The sequence below is a fragment of the Thamnophis sirtalis genome, unplaced genomic scaffold (genome assembly GCF_051295495.1).
Source record: "Thamnophis sirtalis isolate CommonGarterSnake01/CBP01778 unplaced genomic scaffold, rThaSir2_p1.2 scaffold_12, whole genome shotgun sequence".
Lineage (NCBI taxonomy): Eukaryota > Metazoa > Chordata > Lepidosauria > Squamata > Natricidae > Thamnophis > Thamnophis sirtalis.
In genome coordinates this window covers 2,549,921-2,565,731 of record NW_028261392.1, presented here as the reverse complement: position 1 = coordinate 2,565,731, position 15,811 = coordinate 2,549,921, and the positions used below count along the sequence as shown (strand labels likewise).

General features: G+C 43.5%; 2 protein-coding genes across 2 annotated transcripts; both read right to left on the bottom strand.

The window, feature by feature from the left end:
• Positions 1-1,291: 1,291 nt before the first annotated feature.
• TNFSF11 (TNF superfamily member 11) lies at positions 1,292-14,931 on the bottom strand. Its single transcript, XM_087726953.1, is given in 5 exon segments — positions 1,292-1,426; positions 1,428-1,714; positions 5,834-5,932; positions 6,022-6,070; positions 14,764-14,931. Coding segments are annotated over 5 exon segments (738 nt in total).
• On the bottom strand, positions 4,308-5,321 carry LOC148043239 (uncharacterized; the record flags this gene model as incomplete). Its single annotated transcript, XM_087726390.1, has 1 exon — positions 4,308-5,321. A coding segment is annotated over one exon (1,014 nt), but the record flags the coding sequence as incomplete, so codon positions are not given.
• Positions 14,932-15,811: the final 880 nt, after the last annotated feature.

The following is a 15,811-nucleotide window of genomic DNA, read 5'->3' as shown; positions in this document are numbered from 1 at the left end:
ACCCGGGGGAGGGCCTTCTCTGTGGCAGCTCCGGCCCTCAGGAATGAACTCCCCGCAGGGATTCGGACCCTCACCTCTCCCCAGGCCTTCCGAAAAGCCATCAAAACCTGGCTTTGCCAGCAGGCCTGGGGGTGATGCGTTCCCTCCCCTCTCGACATGTATGGTTGTGCGACTGTTGCTTACTTTTACTATTTGTATTTCGTTTTTTATGTTCCCCTTTTTCCCCCTTGAATTGTTCGCCGCCCTGAGTCCTCCCGGAGAAGGGCAGCATACAAATAATAAAATTCTATTCTATTCTATTCTATTCTATTCTATTCTATTCTATTCTATTCTTATTGTAGAGCTATTTGTCCCCAGGACAAATTACCCCGAAAACCTTTACATGAATATTTTGAGCAGGACCATCCTAATTTTAAGAGCCAGTTTTTGAAAACGAGCAGTCGGTAAAACTGCCCAGGAAATTGAATTTACACAGTTAGCCCTCGACTTATAACAACCTACCGTATTTTTCGGACTATCAGACGCACCGGTGTATAAGACGCACCAAGATTTAGAAGAGGTAAGTAAGAAAAAAAGGTTTTGTCCTCCTCTGCAGGCTTTCAGCAGGGCTGGGTGGGGGGGGGAGGCAAAAATGCCCCTGTTTTTGTAAAAAAACAGGCCGAAAACAGGCCGTTTTTCGCTATTTTTTTGCAAAAATTGGATGTCTGGCAGGGCTTCAGGAGGCCAAAAATGGCTGTATTCGGTGTATAAGATGCACTGAAATTTCCACGCTCTTTTAGGGGGGAAGGTGCGTCTTATATTCTGAAAAATATGGTATTTAATGACTGCTCGAAGTTAAAATGGCAACAACAAAAGGGACTTAGGCCCTATTTTCACACTTACGGCCCTCATGGTCGCACAATCCAAATTCAAACGCTTGGCAACTGACTCATATTTATGACGGTTGCAGTGTCCCGGGGCTCATGGGATCCCCTTTTGCGACCTTCCGACCAGCAAAAGTCCACGGGGAAACTGGATTCACTTACCAACCGCGTCGATAAGTGAACCCCTGCGGTGATTCCCTTAACAAAAGTGGGGAGAGAAGCCGAAAAACGGGGCAAAGCTCACTTAACAACTGTCTCTCTTAGCAACCGAAGCGTTGGGCTCAAGGGCGGTTGTAAGTCGAGGGTTACCGGCATACAGCTGTACCCCACACACAAGCCAGACCCCCCCCCCATCCTCCAATTCATCTCAACCCAGTTGAATAAATACCACATTTTTTCCCAACCGAAAAACGAAAGAAAATCAATATTCAATCAATATCTCTTATTTTAAAGGCGCCAAAATAAGTCCCTTCCGGGGAGTGGTCCAGTAAGGAAGGGTAGGAGACCTGGATGTTCACCACCTCTCCCGACTTCAGTTTGAAGATCCCGCCGACGTTGACCGAGGAAAAAATGAAACTCGGATTCGCCCGACCAATTCTTGGTACTCCCGCCTTTCATCAGGACGACCGAGTTCCGCCGCCTGGCGTCCGTCTTGATCACGAACACCATCAGCTGCAGCGCCTGGCCAGTCAAGTTGCCCAATGTTTCGTGGTGCCGGAAACACACGTTGGCGTACAGGTAGTAAAAGCCGTCGTGATTGGCTATCAGCCCCCCATCGCTGAAGGTCATGTTCAGCACGTTAGCCCAGCCTTTGTCGTGGTGCCAACTGGTAAGGTTCACTTTCCCGGTGCCTAAACAAGAAAATATCTTTTTTTTAAATGAATTAAAATGTACTATTTTTATTAGAAATAATCCTCACTTAGTGAGTGGTTGTTAGATAGATCAATCAGATTGGAACTGGAAGGGAGTTTGGAGGTCCTTGTCAGTGGTGGGAATTCAACATTTTTTACGGCTGGTTCTGTGGGCGTGGCTTGGTGGGCGTGGCATGGGTTGGTGGGTGTGGCTTGGTGGGCGTGGCATGGGTTGGTGGGTGTGGCTTGGTGGGCGTGGCAGGGGAAGGATACTGCGAAATCCCCATTTTCTCCTGATCAGCTGGGACTTGGGAGGCAGTAAATAGATAAGGGCGGGGCCAGCCAGAGGTGGAATTTGCCGGTTCTCCCAACTACTCAAAATTTCCGCTACCGGTTCTCCAGAACCGATCAGAAGCTGCTGAATACCCACCTCTGGCCCTAGTCCAACCCCTGCTCAAGCAGGAGACCCTATGCCATTCCAAACAAATGGTTATCCAATCTCTTTAGAACGGATTAGAGCTGGAAGGTACCTTGGAGGTCTTCTAGTCCAGCCCACTGCTCAAGACCCTATACCATTTCAGACAAAATGGTTGTCCAATCTCTTCTTTAAAACCTCCAGTGTTGGAGCAAGTTGTTCAGTTGAGTAATTGTTCTCACTGTCAGGAACTTTCTCAACTCCAGTTTGCTTCTCTCCTTGATTAGTTCCCATCCATTGCTTCTTGCCTTGCCCTCTGGTGCTTGGAAAATAAGTTGACCACCCTCTTCTTTGTGGCAGCCCCTCAAATTCTGGAACAGTGCTATCATGTCTCCTCTGGTCCTTCTTTTTTCCAGACTAGCCGTACCCAATTCCTGCCACCGTTCTTCATTTATTTTAGTTTCCAGGCCTTTAATCATCTTAGTTACTCTTCTCTACACACTTTTTCCAAAGTCTCAACATCTTTTTTGCAATGTGGTGACCAAAACTGGATGCAAAATATTCCAGGTGTGGTCTGATCATTTTATTATGGTCACATGCTTGCGAGACCGGTGCCATCCATGCATTTGCTCCATCCATAAAGGTTGACCTTTGTTTGGAAATGTGGAAGAAGGGATGGCACATGCTACCATATTTGGTGGTCCTGTACTGAAGCCGCGAAATAGTGGAGAAGGATTCAAAACTGGCTAAAAGAGTTTACCGGGGCAAGCATGGAATGGAAACCCGAGACTTTTTTTACTAAGCATAAACCCAGAAAACATGAGTAAATCTATATGGCATTCGAGCCTACATATAATTGTGGCCTCAAGAATAACCTATATGCGCAATTTTGGAAATCTACTACCATGCCATCGGAAGATGCCATAATTAAAAAAGATTTATGAGTGTGCAGAAATGGACAGAATGACGGGTTGGCTGAGGGACAAAGGAGAAACGGAACATTATCTTAGCTGGAACCTATGGTATATGTGGGCGACAAAGAGAACAGCAGGGACTTAAAACGGGGAAAGTCAAATAGCAGTTGTTAACAATGGGAACTAAAAGTGAACATGGGTATTGTAATAGATCCCTGAACTTTGTAAGGAGAAGATGCTGCTTAGAGACTAAACAATGAGGAAGGGGAAAAAAAGTTGGGCTGTGAATGACTGTCACTGGGGTGGGGGGGGAGAGAGGGGAGGGTTTGTATGTTTAAAGTTGTATTTGTATTTGTAAATGTCTTATTTAAAAGAAATGTATAACCAATAAAGATTACTTTTTTAAAATAAAAAAAAGGTTGACCTTTATCCTAAAGTTACATCAACAGAGTCTTGCAAATCTCAAAGCTCTACTCTCACGAAAGCTAGGGAAGGTCCTTTCTGAGAAAATTTTGTCACCCTCCCTCTCTTATTTATTTTATTTTTATTTATTTGTTATTTATAGGCCGCCCTTTTCCCTGAGGGGACTCTTTCATGCTCAAATTTGGTTGATCAGCCTACAGCTTTTCCTCCGGACACAAGCTAAGCCATAATTCATCGAAACCACCGTGTTTCCAGCCGTTTCACACCATGCTTTCATATGACAATTCCCAGGGAATTTGCAAATGAAATCCAACTTTACACCAAATCGGTTAGGCTCCCATCGTGTTGTTGACGATCCTGTTTTTCTCATTTCATTTTTGTAAATTTTTCATGATGTACTGGACTGCCTCCATTTATCGACCCTCCAGATTCGTAGTTTATCCAACTATATTTCACTTTTTTGTGCCTGATTTCCTGTACAGCACTGCTCGCTCCTTACGTTGTTTTAAAATATTTACGCTATAATATTTTAAAGTCTGGTGCGTAGAATACACAAAGTACAATTCTTTAAAAATGTAATAATATTGTAATTTAAAATATATACGGAGTTGCCCGTTTCAGAGCCGAGGTGGCGCAGTGGTTAGAGTGCAGCACTGCAGGCCACTTCAGCTGACTGTTAGCTGCAGTTCGGCGGTTCAAATCTCACTGGCTCAAAGGTTGACTCAGCCTTCCATCCTTCTGAGGTGGGTAAAATGAGGACCCGGATTGTTGTTGGGGGCGATATGCTGACTCTGTAAACCGCTTAGAGAGGGCTGAAAGCCCTATGAAACGGTATATAAGTCTAACTGCTATTGCTATTGCGATAGATAGATAGATAGATAGATAGATAGATAGATAGATAGATAGATAGATAGATAGATAGATAGATAGATAGATAGATAGATAGATGATAAATAGAGATAGATAGATAGATAGATAGATAGATAGATAGATAGATAGATAGATAGATAGATAGATAGATAGATAGATAGATAGATAGATAGATAGATAGATGATAAATAGAGGTAGATAGATAGATAGATAGATAGATAGATAGATAGATAGATAGATAGATAGATAGATAGATAGATAGATAGATAGATAGATAGATAGATAGATAGATAGATAGATAGATAGATAGATGATAAATAGAGATAGATAGATAGATAGATAGATAGATAGATAGATAGATAGATAGATAGATAGATAGATAGATAGATAGATAGATAGATAGATAGATAGATAGATAGATAGATAGATGATAAATAGAGATAGATAGATAGATAGATAGATAGATAGATAGATAGATAGATAGATAGATAGATAGATAGATAGATAGATAGATAGATAGATAGATGATAAATAGAGATAGATAGATAGATAGATAGATAGATAGATAGATAGATAGATAGATAGATAGATAGATAGATAGATAGATAGATAGATGATAAATAGAGGTAGATAGATAGATAGATAGATAGATAGATAGATGATAAATAGAGATAGATAGATAGATAGATAGATAGATAGATAGATAGATAGATAGATAGATAGATAGATAGATAGATAGATAGATAGATAGATGATAAATAGAGATAGATAGATAGATAGATAGATAGATAGATAGATAGATAGATAGATAGATAGATAGATAGATGATAAATAGAGATAGATAGATAGATAGATAGATAGATAGATAGATAGATAGATGATAGATAGATAGATAGATAGATAGATAGATAGATAGATAGATAGATAGATAGATAGATAGATAGATAGATAGATAGATAGATAGATAGATAGATAGATAGATGATAGAGATGGATGGATGGATGGATGGACGGACGGACGGACGGACGGACGGACGGACGGACGGACGGACGGATGGACAGACGTTCTTTCTGCAGTTCAGCGGTTCTAATCTCACCGGCTCAAGGTTGACTCAGCCTTCCATCCTTCCGAGGTGGGTGAAATGAGGACCCAGACTGTGGGGGCAATATGCTGACTCTGTAAACCGCTTAGAGAGGGCTGAAAGCCCTAGGAAGCGGTATATAAGTCTAACTGCTATTGCTAGTTCAGCGGTTCAAATCTCACCGGCTCAAGGTTGACTCAGCCTTCCATCCTTCCGAGGTGGGTGAAATGAGGACCCGGATTGTTGTTGGGGGCGATATGCTGACTCTGTAAACCACTTAGAGAGGGCTGAAAGCCCTAGGAAGCGGTATAGAAGTCTAACTGCTATTGCTATTTCAGGCATGACTGGCAGTAAATCAGCATGCCTCGCTTTGAACTCTCAATTGTAACATGGAAAATGTTTGAAAATGAACTTACCAGATGGAATATTGTGGCTGTCAATTATAAGATGAGCAAACGGCGCTTTTTCGGGTTTGCTTTTCTTGGGCGAATCGGGCCATGAAGCGCCCATTGTGGCTGTTGGGGGTGGGGAAAAAAACCATGTTAAAATCAGAAACTGAAATCTTCCTTAAGCTAAAGGTTCTTGACAAGAAAGTGACACTTACATTTCTCCAACTTTGACTGGTCTTTCCCAGCGCTCAGACGCTGGACCTCCTAAAAATTAAAATAAAAAAAAAAGCATTTAATAAAGTGGAGTGGGGTATATCTGATAAAGGATTTGGTGATCTAATGTATAACCCTAAGAATATATTACAAAGATATCTTGTTGCTGATAAATAATTTTAATAAGGAAGTCATTAAAAATTGGTATATATTGAATGTATGATGTACAATACGTAACATAAGCGTATCCGATAGTTGATTGGTGGAGTTATGCATAATTGAAAACAGTGATATACAAATATAAACGGTTGGTAAATCTCTTTCATATCGGGATCTGTGATTATACAAAGGTATACTGTTATTAAATAGACAATCAAGAATGAAACGGAATTAGGTTTATTGGGGGGAAAAAATAACAATACTAATTGCAATTGAATATACATTGTACAATGAAAGTGAGGTATTTCGTTATACTACCGTAGATGAAAAATCTGAAAATTGTAAATGCTATTTGAGAATATGGATGCAAAAACACTTGTAACCAAACGACATGCTGTATGTGATGATGATTTTGTGTGTGTGTGTGTGTGTGTGTGTGTTGTTTGTTTAATAAAACTTTCTTGTAAAGAAATAATAATAAAGTGGAATGGGACTGTTGCATTCCAGGGGAGAAAAGATCTAGCTTTCCAGATATTTACCGCTACAATTGTAGAAGAATTGGCAGAATCTGGAGGGGGAATCAAAAGAGGAATTAGCCTAGATAGAATACCTACATAGTTACAAGCAAAGTTAGCCCAACTCCCTAGAATTTCCGTGGGCTCTTATCTAACTAACTCCAAGCAGGTGCTAACCATTGAGTTTGTAAGGTTCCCGTGTATAGGCACGAGTAGCAATAAATCAGTTTAATTGAACTCATCAATCAGAATAGAGCTGGAAGGGATCTTGGAGGTCTTCTAATCCAGCCCCCTGATCAAGTACCATTTCAGACAAGTGACAAGTGTCCAGGGTCTTTTTAAAAACTTACAAGTGATGGAGCACCCACAACTTCTGAAGGCAAGCTGCCCCATTGATTAATTGTCCTCATGGTTAGGGAGTTTTTTTTTCTTAGTCCCACGTTGCTTATCAAATAGTTTCCATCCATTGTTTCTTGTCCTGCCCTCTGGTGCTTTGGAAAATAAAGTTGACCCCCTCCTCTTTTTTGGCAACCTCTCAAATATTGGAAGACTGCTGAGTTGAGAAATCATCTCCTATGGGAACCAAAACTACAGCATACAGCACCAAATTTTGCAATAGCAGTAGAAATAGCACTTCGCAGTGCCTTTACAGCCCTCTCTAAGGGATTTACAGAGTCAGCCTCTTGCCCCCAACAACCTGGGTCTTCATCTTATCAACATCAGAAGGACGGAAGGCTGAGTCAACCTTGAGCCGGCCAGGATCGAACTGCTGGCAGTTGGCAGAGCCAACCTGCAATGCCACATTCTCTGCGCCACCATGGCTCTTTAGCAGAGATCTACGCATTATATCCACAAACACCCACTGAAATTACATCTGTGTGTCCAGGCATTTTCCACTTCTGGTTTCAAAACATTATAAACCCACAATTGTGGTGAAGGCATGACACTGGGTGGGAGCTACAGGTCCAAAGAGGCGATATCACCATCATCATGTTCTCCATCACTTCCAAAGCAGGGAATATAGAATATAGAATGACAGTGCTGGAAGGGACCTTGGAGGTCTTCTAGTCCAACCCCCTGCTTAGGCAGGAAACCCTATACCAGTGATGGCTAACATTTTTGCCATCGCATGCCAAAAGCGGGGGGGGTCATTCATGCACATGCCCACACTCATAATTCTATGCGCCCTCCCCCACCACGCATGCGTGTGCGCCCTCGCACATGCACGTATGACTCCCTGCCTTCCCCCTGCTTTTGGCAAGCGATGGCATGGTGGATCTGTTTTGGCCCTCTCAAGAGTCAAGAGACCTTCCGGAGGTCAGAAATGGCCCATTTGCCGACTTCTGGTCAGATCGGAAGACCCATTTTTTGCTCTCCCCAGGTTCCAGAGCCTTTTTAGGAGCCTGGGGAGGGAGAAAATGGCCTTCCCCACTCCCCCTACCCCCAGAGACACACCAGAGGCCGAAAACGGTCTGTTTCCTGACTTCTGGTGGGCCCAGAAGACCTGAAAATCAGCTGGCTGGTGTGCGCATGCTCGTGTGTACGGATATGGGTCGTGTGCGCACCAATATGGCTCCCCCTGTCACCTGTGGTATGCATGCCATAGGTTCACCATCAGGGCAAACCTATAGCACGCATCTAAACATCTACATCTAGGACAGATCCCTCAGGATCTAGAATCTAGTTCATTAGGGGTATTTCCTAGAACAGTGGTTCTAGAACAGTGGTTCCCAAACTTGGCAACTTTAAGACTTGTGGACTTCAACTCCCAGAATTGGCTGGAGAATTCTAGGAGTTGAAGTCCACAAGTCTTAAAGTTGCCAAGTTTGGGAACCACTGTCCTAGAAGATAACTTGTTAGAGAGTTAGGTCTGCCCTCCGTCCCATGAAGAAAGCAGTGACAATTTGGGGGGGCGAGATGAAAGGCGCCACCTCGAGCAATCTTCCACATAAACGTGGGTGTGAGGTTTTTCATCCCTCATGATCTGGGCCTTAACCCAGAGAGAATGCGGGGAACCAGTGATGAGGTGAATACTAAGAAGAAGAAGATCAAAAATCATTATCTCGCAGGAAATCGAATGTTTTCTAGCTCTGTCAAGCCAGGAAGGAAACGGCAAACAAAAAAAGCATCAACCTTTTAACCCTTTCACCAGCAAGCCACGAAAAGTGGCCCCGCGAATCTCACAGGAGCTACAGAAATAAATGCCAGCATTTCAGCTCATGAGGAAAAAACTCAACCAGGGAATAATAATAATAATGAACTTCCAATATATATGAAACAGGAACAGGGCTGGATTCCAGCAGGCACATTTGCTCGGGCGCACATGGATGTGCAGTGCAATAAAAATTGTTCTGCGCATGCGCAGAAGCAAAAAACAAAATGGCGGCGCCTAGGGAGAACCGGTTCGGGGGGACGTGGCAGGCCTGGGTCGCTGCTGGTTCCATCAACCCAGGCTGCCAAATCTCTGAACAGGAATAAAACTAGAAAGAACAATCCTGCATCTACTCTGACTTTGTTCATCCGTTTCCTCATAGTTCTGGTACCATTTATCTTCGGTTTTAAGATGCATTCAGATTTTACTTTGGGGCTTAAGGTTTCTTTAAGGCAGATCCAGAGGTCTGGTGGGACAGCTCCTTTCCATATGTCTTTGGACACCTATGAAGAATGGTTGCAGGAAAACAAGAAGAACTACAAGAAGAGGAGGAAGAGGAGGAGATAGAGGAGGAGGAGGAGGAGGAGGAGGAGGAGGAGGAGGAGGAGGAGGAGGAGAAGGAGGAGAAGAAGAAGAAGAAGAAGAAGAAGAAGAAGAAGAAGAAGAAGAACAACAACAACAACAACAACAACAACAACAACAAGAACAACAAGAAGAACAACAAGAAGAACAACAAGAAGAAGAGTAGGATCCAGAGGTCAGGTGGGACAGCTCCTTTCCATATGTCTTTGGAGACCTATGAAGAATGGTTGCAGGAAAACAAGAAGAACAACAAGAAGAGGAGGAGGAGGAGGAGATAGAGGAGGAGGAGGAGGAGGAGGAGGAGGAGGAGGAGGAGGAGGAGGAGGAGGAAGGAGGAAAAGAAGAAGAAGAAGAAGAAGAAGAAGAAGAAGAAGAAGAAGAAGAAGAAGAAAAAGAAGAAGAAGAACAAAAAGAACAAGAACAAGAACAAGAACAAGAACAAGAACAAGAACAAGAACAAGAAGAGGAGGAGGTGGAGATAGAGGAGGAGGAGGAGGAAGAGGAGGAGGAGGAGGAGGAGGAGAAGAAGAAGAAGAAGGAGAAGGAGAAGGAGAAGGAGAAGGAGAAGGAGAAGGAGAAGGAGAAGGAGAAGGAGAAGGAGAAGGAGAAGGAGAAGGAGAAGGAGAAGGGAGAGGGAGGGATGGAGGAAAGAAGGAAGGAAGAAGAAAGAAAGAAAGAAAGAAAGAAAGAAAGAAAGAAAGAAAGAAAGAAAGAAAGAAAGAAAGAAAGAAAGAAAGATCTCGTGGGCTTCATTGATGACTTGATGGCCAGAGTCTATAAATAGCCCAAGAGCTCCAATGTCAAGCATCCTTAAGCAGTCAACACAAGAGTCTCCTGAGGAGAGGCCCTCTGGAGGTTCCACCGGTGAAGTGTCCTGTTGCCAAGCGCAGACACAAGTCTAAGCTTGACCAAGCTCCCTTCAGCTGTCAGCTCCTGGGACGGCTGCCAAGGGGAATGGAAACAGGCTCCCTCGACTGACCGACCGACGTATCCCACAGGATCTCCTGCCAAAAGGATGGCCGCCTTCCCTGAGATGAATGTGGTTTGCCAAAGGCCTTCTAAGGTCTTGCACAAAAATTGTCACCAAGCCAGCAGGAAAGAAAAACACCATTGTGTTGACATTGCCCGAATCGATTTGATAAGCTGGGGATTTCATTGGCCAAGAACCGAGAAGGAAACAGTGTCGGTCGGGTTTGAGTGGAAATAAGACTCCTTGACGTGAGCGGAGAACTTAAGGGTCTACCTGTGTGGTTTCTCTGTAATTGGACAAGGCCAGGTGGCTCCACAAATCCATTTAAGAACTGGCGACTAGCTTTGAACTTTGATCTTCTTCAGAGGACTCCAGAACATCTTCAATTAATGGCCTTCAAGTTCTACTGCTCCATTTAATTTACTTTTTTCCTTTCTTCACCTCCTTGTCACCGAGACGGCTTCTCCCAAATTGTTTTCCTATTAGCGGAAATTCCCTAATCACGCTGTAACGCTCCTCATTTCCATGCTATTTTTCTACATTCTGTTAAGGGAATTGTCTGTCTATCAAGAGCCGAGGTGGCGCAGTGGTTAGGGTGCAGTACTGCAGGCCACTTCAGCTGATTGCTATCTGCAGTTCAGCGGTTCAAATCTCACTGGCTCAGGGTTGACTCAACCTTCCATCCTTCCGAGGTGGGTAAAATGAGGACCCAGACTGTGGGGGAGATATGCTGACTCTGTAAACCGCTTAGAGAGGGCTGAAAGCCCTATGAAGCGGTATATAAGTCTAACTGCTATTGCTATTGCTAATCTCACCGGCTCAAGGTTGACTCAGCCTTCCATCCTTCCGAGGTGGGTGAAATGAGGACCCAGACTGTGGGGGCGATATGCTGACTCTGTAAACCGCTTAGAGAGGGCTGAAAGCCCTATGAAGCGGTATATAAGTCTAACTGCTATGGCTATCTATCTATCTATCTAACTATCTATCTATCTCTATCTATCTCTATCTATCTATCTATCATCTATCATCTATCATCTATCATCTATCATTTATCATCTATCATCTATCTATCTATCTGAGTGAAATGAGGACCCAGACTGTGGGGGGCGATATGCTGACTCTGTAAACCGCTTAGAGAGGGCTGAAAGCCCTATGAAGCGGTATATAAGTCTAACTGCTATGGCTATCTATCTATCTATCTATCTATCTATCTATCTCTATCTATCTATCTATCTATCTATCTATCTATCATCTATCATTTATCATCTATCTATCTATCTGGGTGAAATGAGGACCCAGACTGTGGGGGCGATATGCTGACTCTGTAAACCACTTAGAGAGGGCTGAAAGCCCTATGAAGCGGTATATGTCTAACTGCTATTGCTATTGCTACCAACTACAGGTTTGAAGTTTGAAGTTTGAAGTTTATTGGTATTTGTATGCCGCCCACTCCCAGGGACACTCCCAGGTGTCAACATTGCTGAAAATAAGACCAACTGCCCATCTCACAGAACACAAAAAACCAAGAGAGTTGGAAGGGACCTTGGGGGTCTTCTAGTCTAATCTCCTGCTCAAGCTGGAGACCCTATACCCGTGACTGTCCAGTCTCTTCTTAAGAGCTAATATCAATCTATAAGTACAAATACCACTCTATAAAGCCTTAGTAAGACTACACCTAGAATCCTGCATCCAGTTTTGGTTACCACACTATAAAAAAAGTTGTTGAGACTCTAGAAAGAGTGCAGAGAAGAGCAACCAAAAGGATTAAGGGACTGGAAGCTAAAACATATAATGAACTGTTGCAGGAACTGGGCCTGGCTAGTCTAGAGAAGGACCAGGGGAGACAGGATAGCAGTCTTCCAATATTTGAGGGGCTGCCAAAGAGAGGAGGGGGGGTTCAAGCTATTTTCCAAAGCACCTGAAGGCCAGACAAGGAACAATGGATGGAAACTGAACAAGGAGAGATTCAACCTGGAAATAAGGAGGAATTTCCTGACAGTGAGAACCATCTACCCATGGAACAGTGATTAGTTTCCACCCATTGCTTCTTGTCTTGCCTCCAGGTACTTTGGAAAATAAATTGGGGTTCTGGGAAGTCGGGGGAGAGAAGGCTGGGAGGGGGTTGGGGGGAGGGTGTGAGGGAGGGATGTATATTAGGCTTGACGAGGGGTGTTAGGTTTTAAAGTAATATGATTGCACATGTATACTGTCTTCTCTTATTTTTTCTTTAAAACTAAGTTATGTTAAGTATATTGATATGGAAGCATAAATACCATCAACATAGAATGGAGTTTGCTCAGAAGCTGAAATACACCAATGAGAGGAAGAGTGGGAAACAGAAGGGAGAAGAAAGATGGGAAGAGAGGGATAGGAGAGAGGAAGAGTGGGAAACAGAGGAGAGAAGAAAGATGGGAAGAGAGGGATAGGAGAGAGGGTAAGGGGGGAAGATGAGGAGGATAAGGAAGAGTGGAATGAAGAGAGAGGAGAAGGAGAAAGGAAGGGGAAGTAGAGTAGGAAAGGATGATGGAGGGAAGAAAGGAGGTAGGAGAGAGGCAGAAGAAAGAGGTGTATGGAGAACAGAAGAGCCAATAATGGGTTTTTATCTTTCTGGGCGTTGATGACAAGAGGAACTGATGTAATTACTACTTAATACAATAGGATATTGGCTATGTAATAGTATACATGTGATTATATGTTATGAAAATGGAAAATAAAAAAAAGTATTTTGAAATCGGAAAATAAATTGACTCCCCCTTCTTTGTGGCAGCCCCTCAAGTATTGGAAGACTGCTGTCGTGCCCCCCCCCCCTCCTTCTTTCCTCTAGACTGGCGATACACAAATCCTGCAACCGTTCTTCATACAGTTTTGTCTCCAGGCCCTTAATCACCAGTTCAGTTAAAACCCCGCGCTAGATTTGTTTTTTCCTAGCCAGCAATAAGGAAAGGAAATGAGGCAACAGATTCCTACACAATAGCAATAGCAGTTAGACTTATATACCGCTTCATAGGGCTTTCAGCCCTCTCTAAGTGGTTTACAGAGTCAGCAAATCACCCCCAACAACAATCCGGGTCCTCATTTTACCCACCTCGGAAGGATGGAAGGCTGAGTCAACCTTGAGCCTGGTGAGATTTGAACAGCCGAACTGCAGAACTGCAGTCAGCTGAAGTAGCCTGCAGTGCTGCATTTAACCACTGTGCCACCTCGACTCTTAGACAAGGGTCTACTACCCTGCAAAAGCACCCTTAGATCAGATCATAATTCGATTTAAATAGATCTGAACCAGGAGCCATTCCTCAGAGAGAAAATGGTCTTAAAGACCGTTGAGCCGATGTATGGCCTGTCCCGTATTTAAACAGATTGAAACAGTAACAGAGTTGGGAGGGACCTTGGAGGTCATCTATTCCAACCCCCTGCTCACGCAGGAGACCTGTACTAGCGATTCGAACCGCCAAACTGCCGGCCTTTCTGATCGACAAGCTCAGCCACGGATGGTTCCTTGTGAATTCAGTGCCCCATGGCTGATTTTTCAGGATCTACTGTGATCCCAGAGTGGCCAATGTTGAAAAAGGACTAAATAAAGTTGCATAACTCGTCCTCGGCTCCCAACAGTTCATTTAGTTCAAAATTACGATGGTACTTAAAAAAGCATCTTACGGCCATTTTTCCACACTTATGACCGTCGCAGCATCCCCGTGGCCATGTGATCAGAATTCAGATGCTTGGCAACCGACTCATATTTCTACCGGTCGCACCATCCCGGGATCGTGCAATCCCCTTCTGTGTCCTTCTCACAAGCCAAGCCAATGAGGAAGCTACAGATTCACTTAACAACCATGTGACGTATTTAAGAGCTGCGGAGATTCCCTGAACAATCGTGGCAAGAATTTCCATAAAACGGAGCAAATTTCCTGACAGTGAGAACAATCAACCGGATGGAACAGAAGTTGCCTTCAGAAGTTGTAGGAGCTTCATCCCTGGAGGCTTTCAAGAAGAGGCTGGGCTGCCCTCGGTCAGAAATGGTGTCAGGTCTCCTGTTTGGGCAGGGGGTTGGACTAGATGACTTACAAGGTCCCTTCCCACTCTGTTAATCTGTAATCTGTGGTAGTGGTGCTTTCAAGGAAGGAAGGCCTTTTCTTAAGGACAGGACTAATACTAACAGAGCTGGAAGGGACCTTGGAGGTCTTCTAGTCCCTGGTACTTCCTCCTTGTTTTGAAGGAAGAACAGGGTTTATTATTCTCCATTGATTAGTTGAGTTCAGAAGACCCCATTCGAGATGTGATCCAATGGGAGGCTTCTGTATGATGCGGAAGGGGGTCTAAGGTAACCCTGAACCTTCCACCAACTTCCAACCCGGAGTAGACTGACCTTTTGCATTATTCTCTGGAATGCCTGCTTCATCCTTCGACACGATTCAGACAACAGCCCTGACTCTTGGTTAGCCAAGGTGGCTTCTGGCAGATCCATATTCCCTTGGAGCCTCAGGAAGGACCGTAAACAGGTGGTATCCTCTTCAGAAATTCGGTGTGGGTCCATCTGGAACAAATTGTTCAAGAAGAGATCAATCAAATATCGGCATATCTTAAAGATCACTCAAATGAGAGATATAAACGAGACTGGAAAAAATGGATTGACTATATACAAAATAAATACGGGACCAAGAAATTCCAGTTAGCCTATGCTTAAGATCAGAAATGATTTAAATTGTTTAAAGTTGGTTCAGCAAGAAGAAGCTAAGGTCAATGTAGAATGTCATTAATTTCTTTATTTCTTTTTTCTCAATAGATTTTAGACTGTGTTTGTTAAAAATCCATACCGTGTACGGGTTCTGGGAAGTCGGGGGGGGGGGGAAGGAGGAGAGGGGTTGGGGGGAGGGGGGAGGGAGGGAGGGGTATGCATTAGGCTAGACAAGAATTTGGTGGTAAACTAGCATTATTTTGACACACAAAAAATTGTACTTCGATGTCTTACTGATTGAGGAATGATGAAATGTTTGTTTTAAAAGAAATAAAACTTTTGAACCTTAAAAAAAAAGAGATCAATCATATCCTGTTTCCCTGAAAATACACCTTCTCTGGATAATAATCCCAATCGGGCTTTTGGGCGCATGTGCTAAAATAAGCCCTCCCTGAAAATATTGCAACACAACAGCAGCCACGAGGTGACTACGCTCGACACCTCCTGTGGCTCAAAAATAATAAGACCTCCCCGAAAATAAGGCCAAGCGTCTTATTTCCGGGAGGCGTCAAAAGAAAAGAAGACCCTGTCTTATTTTGGGGGAAACACAGTACTTGTTGAACCCCAAAGATGTAGAGCGACACTAGCCCAGGAAAAACAAAACAAAACCCAATTTTTTTCTTTCAGTGTTATATCAATCATGAAGAGGTGTAGAAGAAGCAGAACCTAGGGTGGAGTT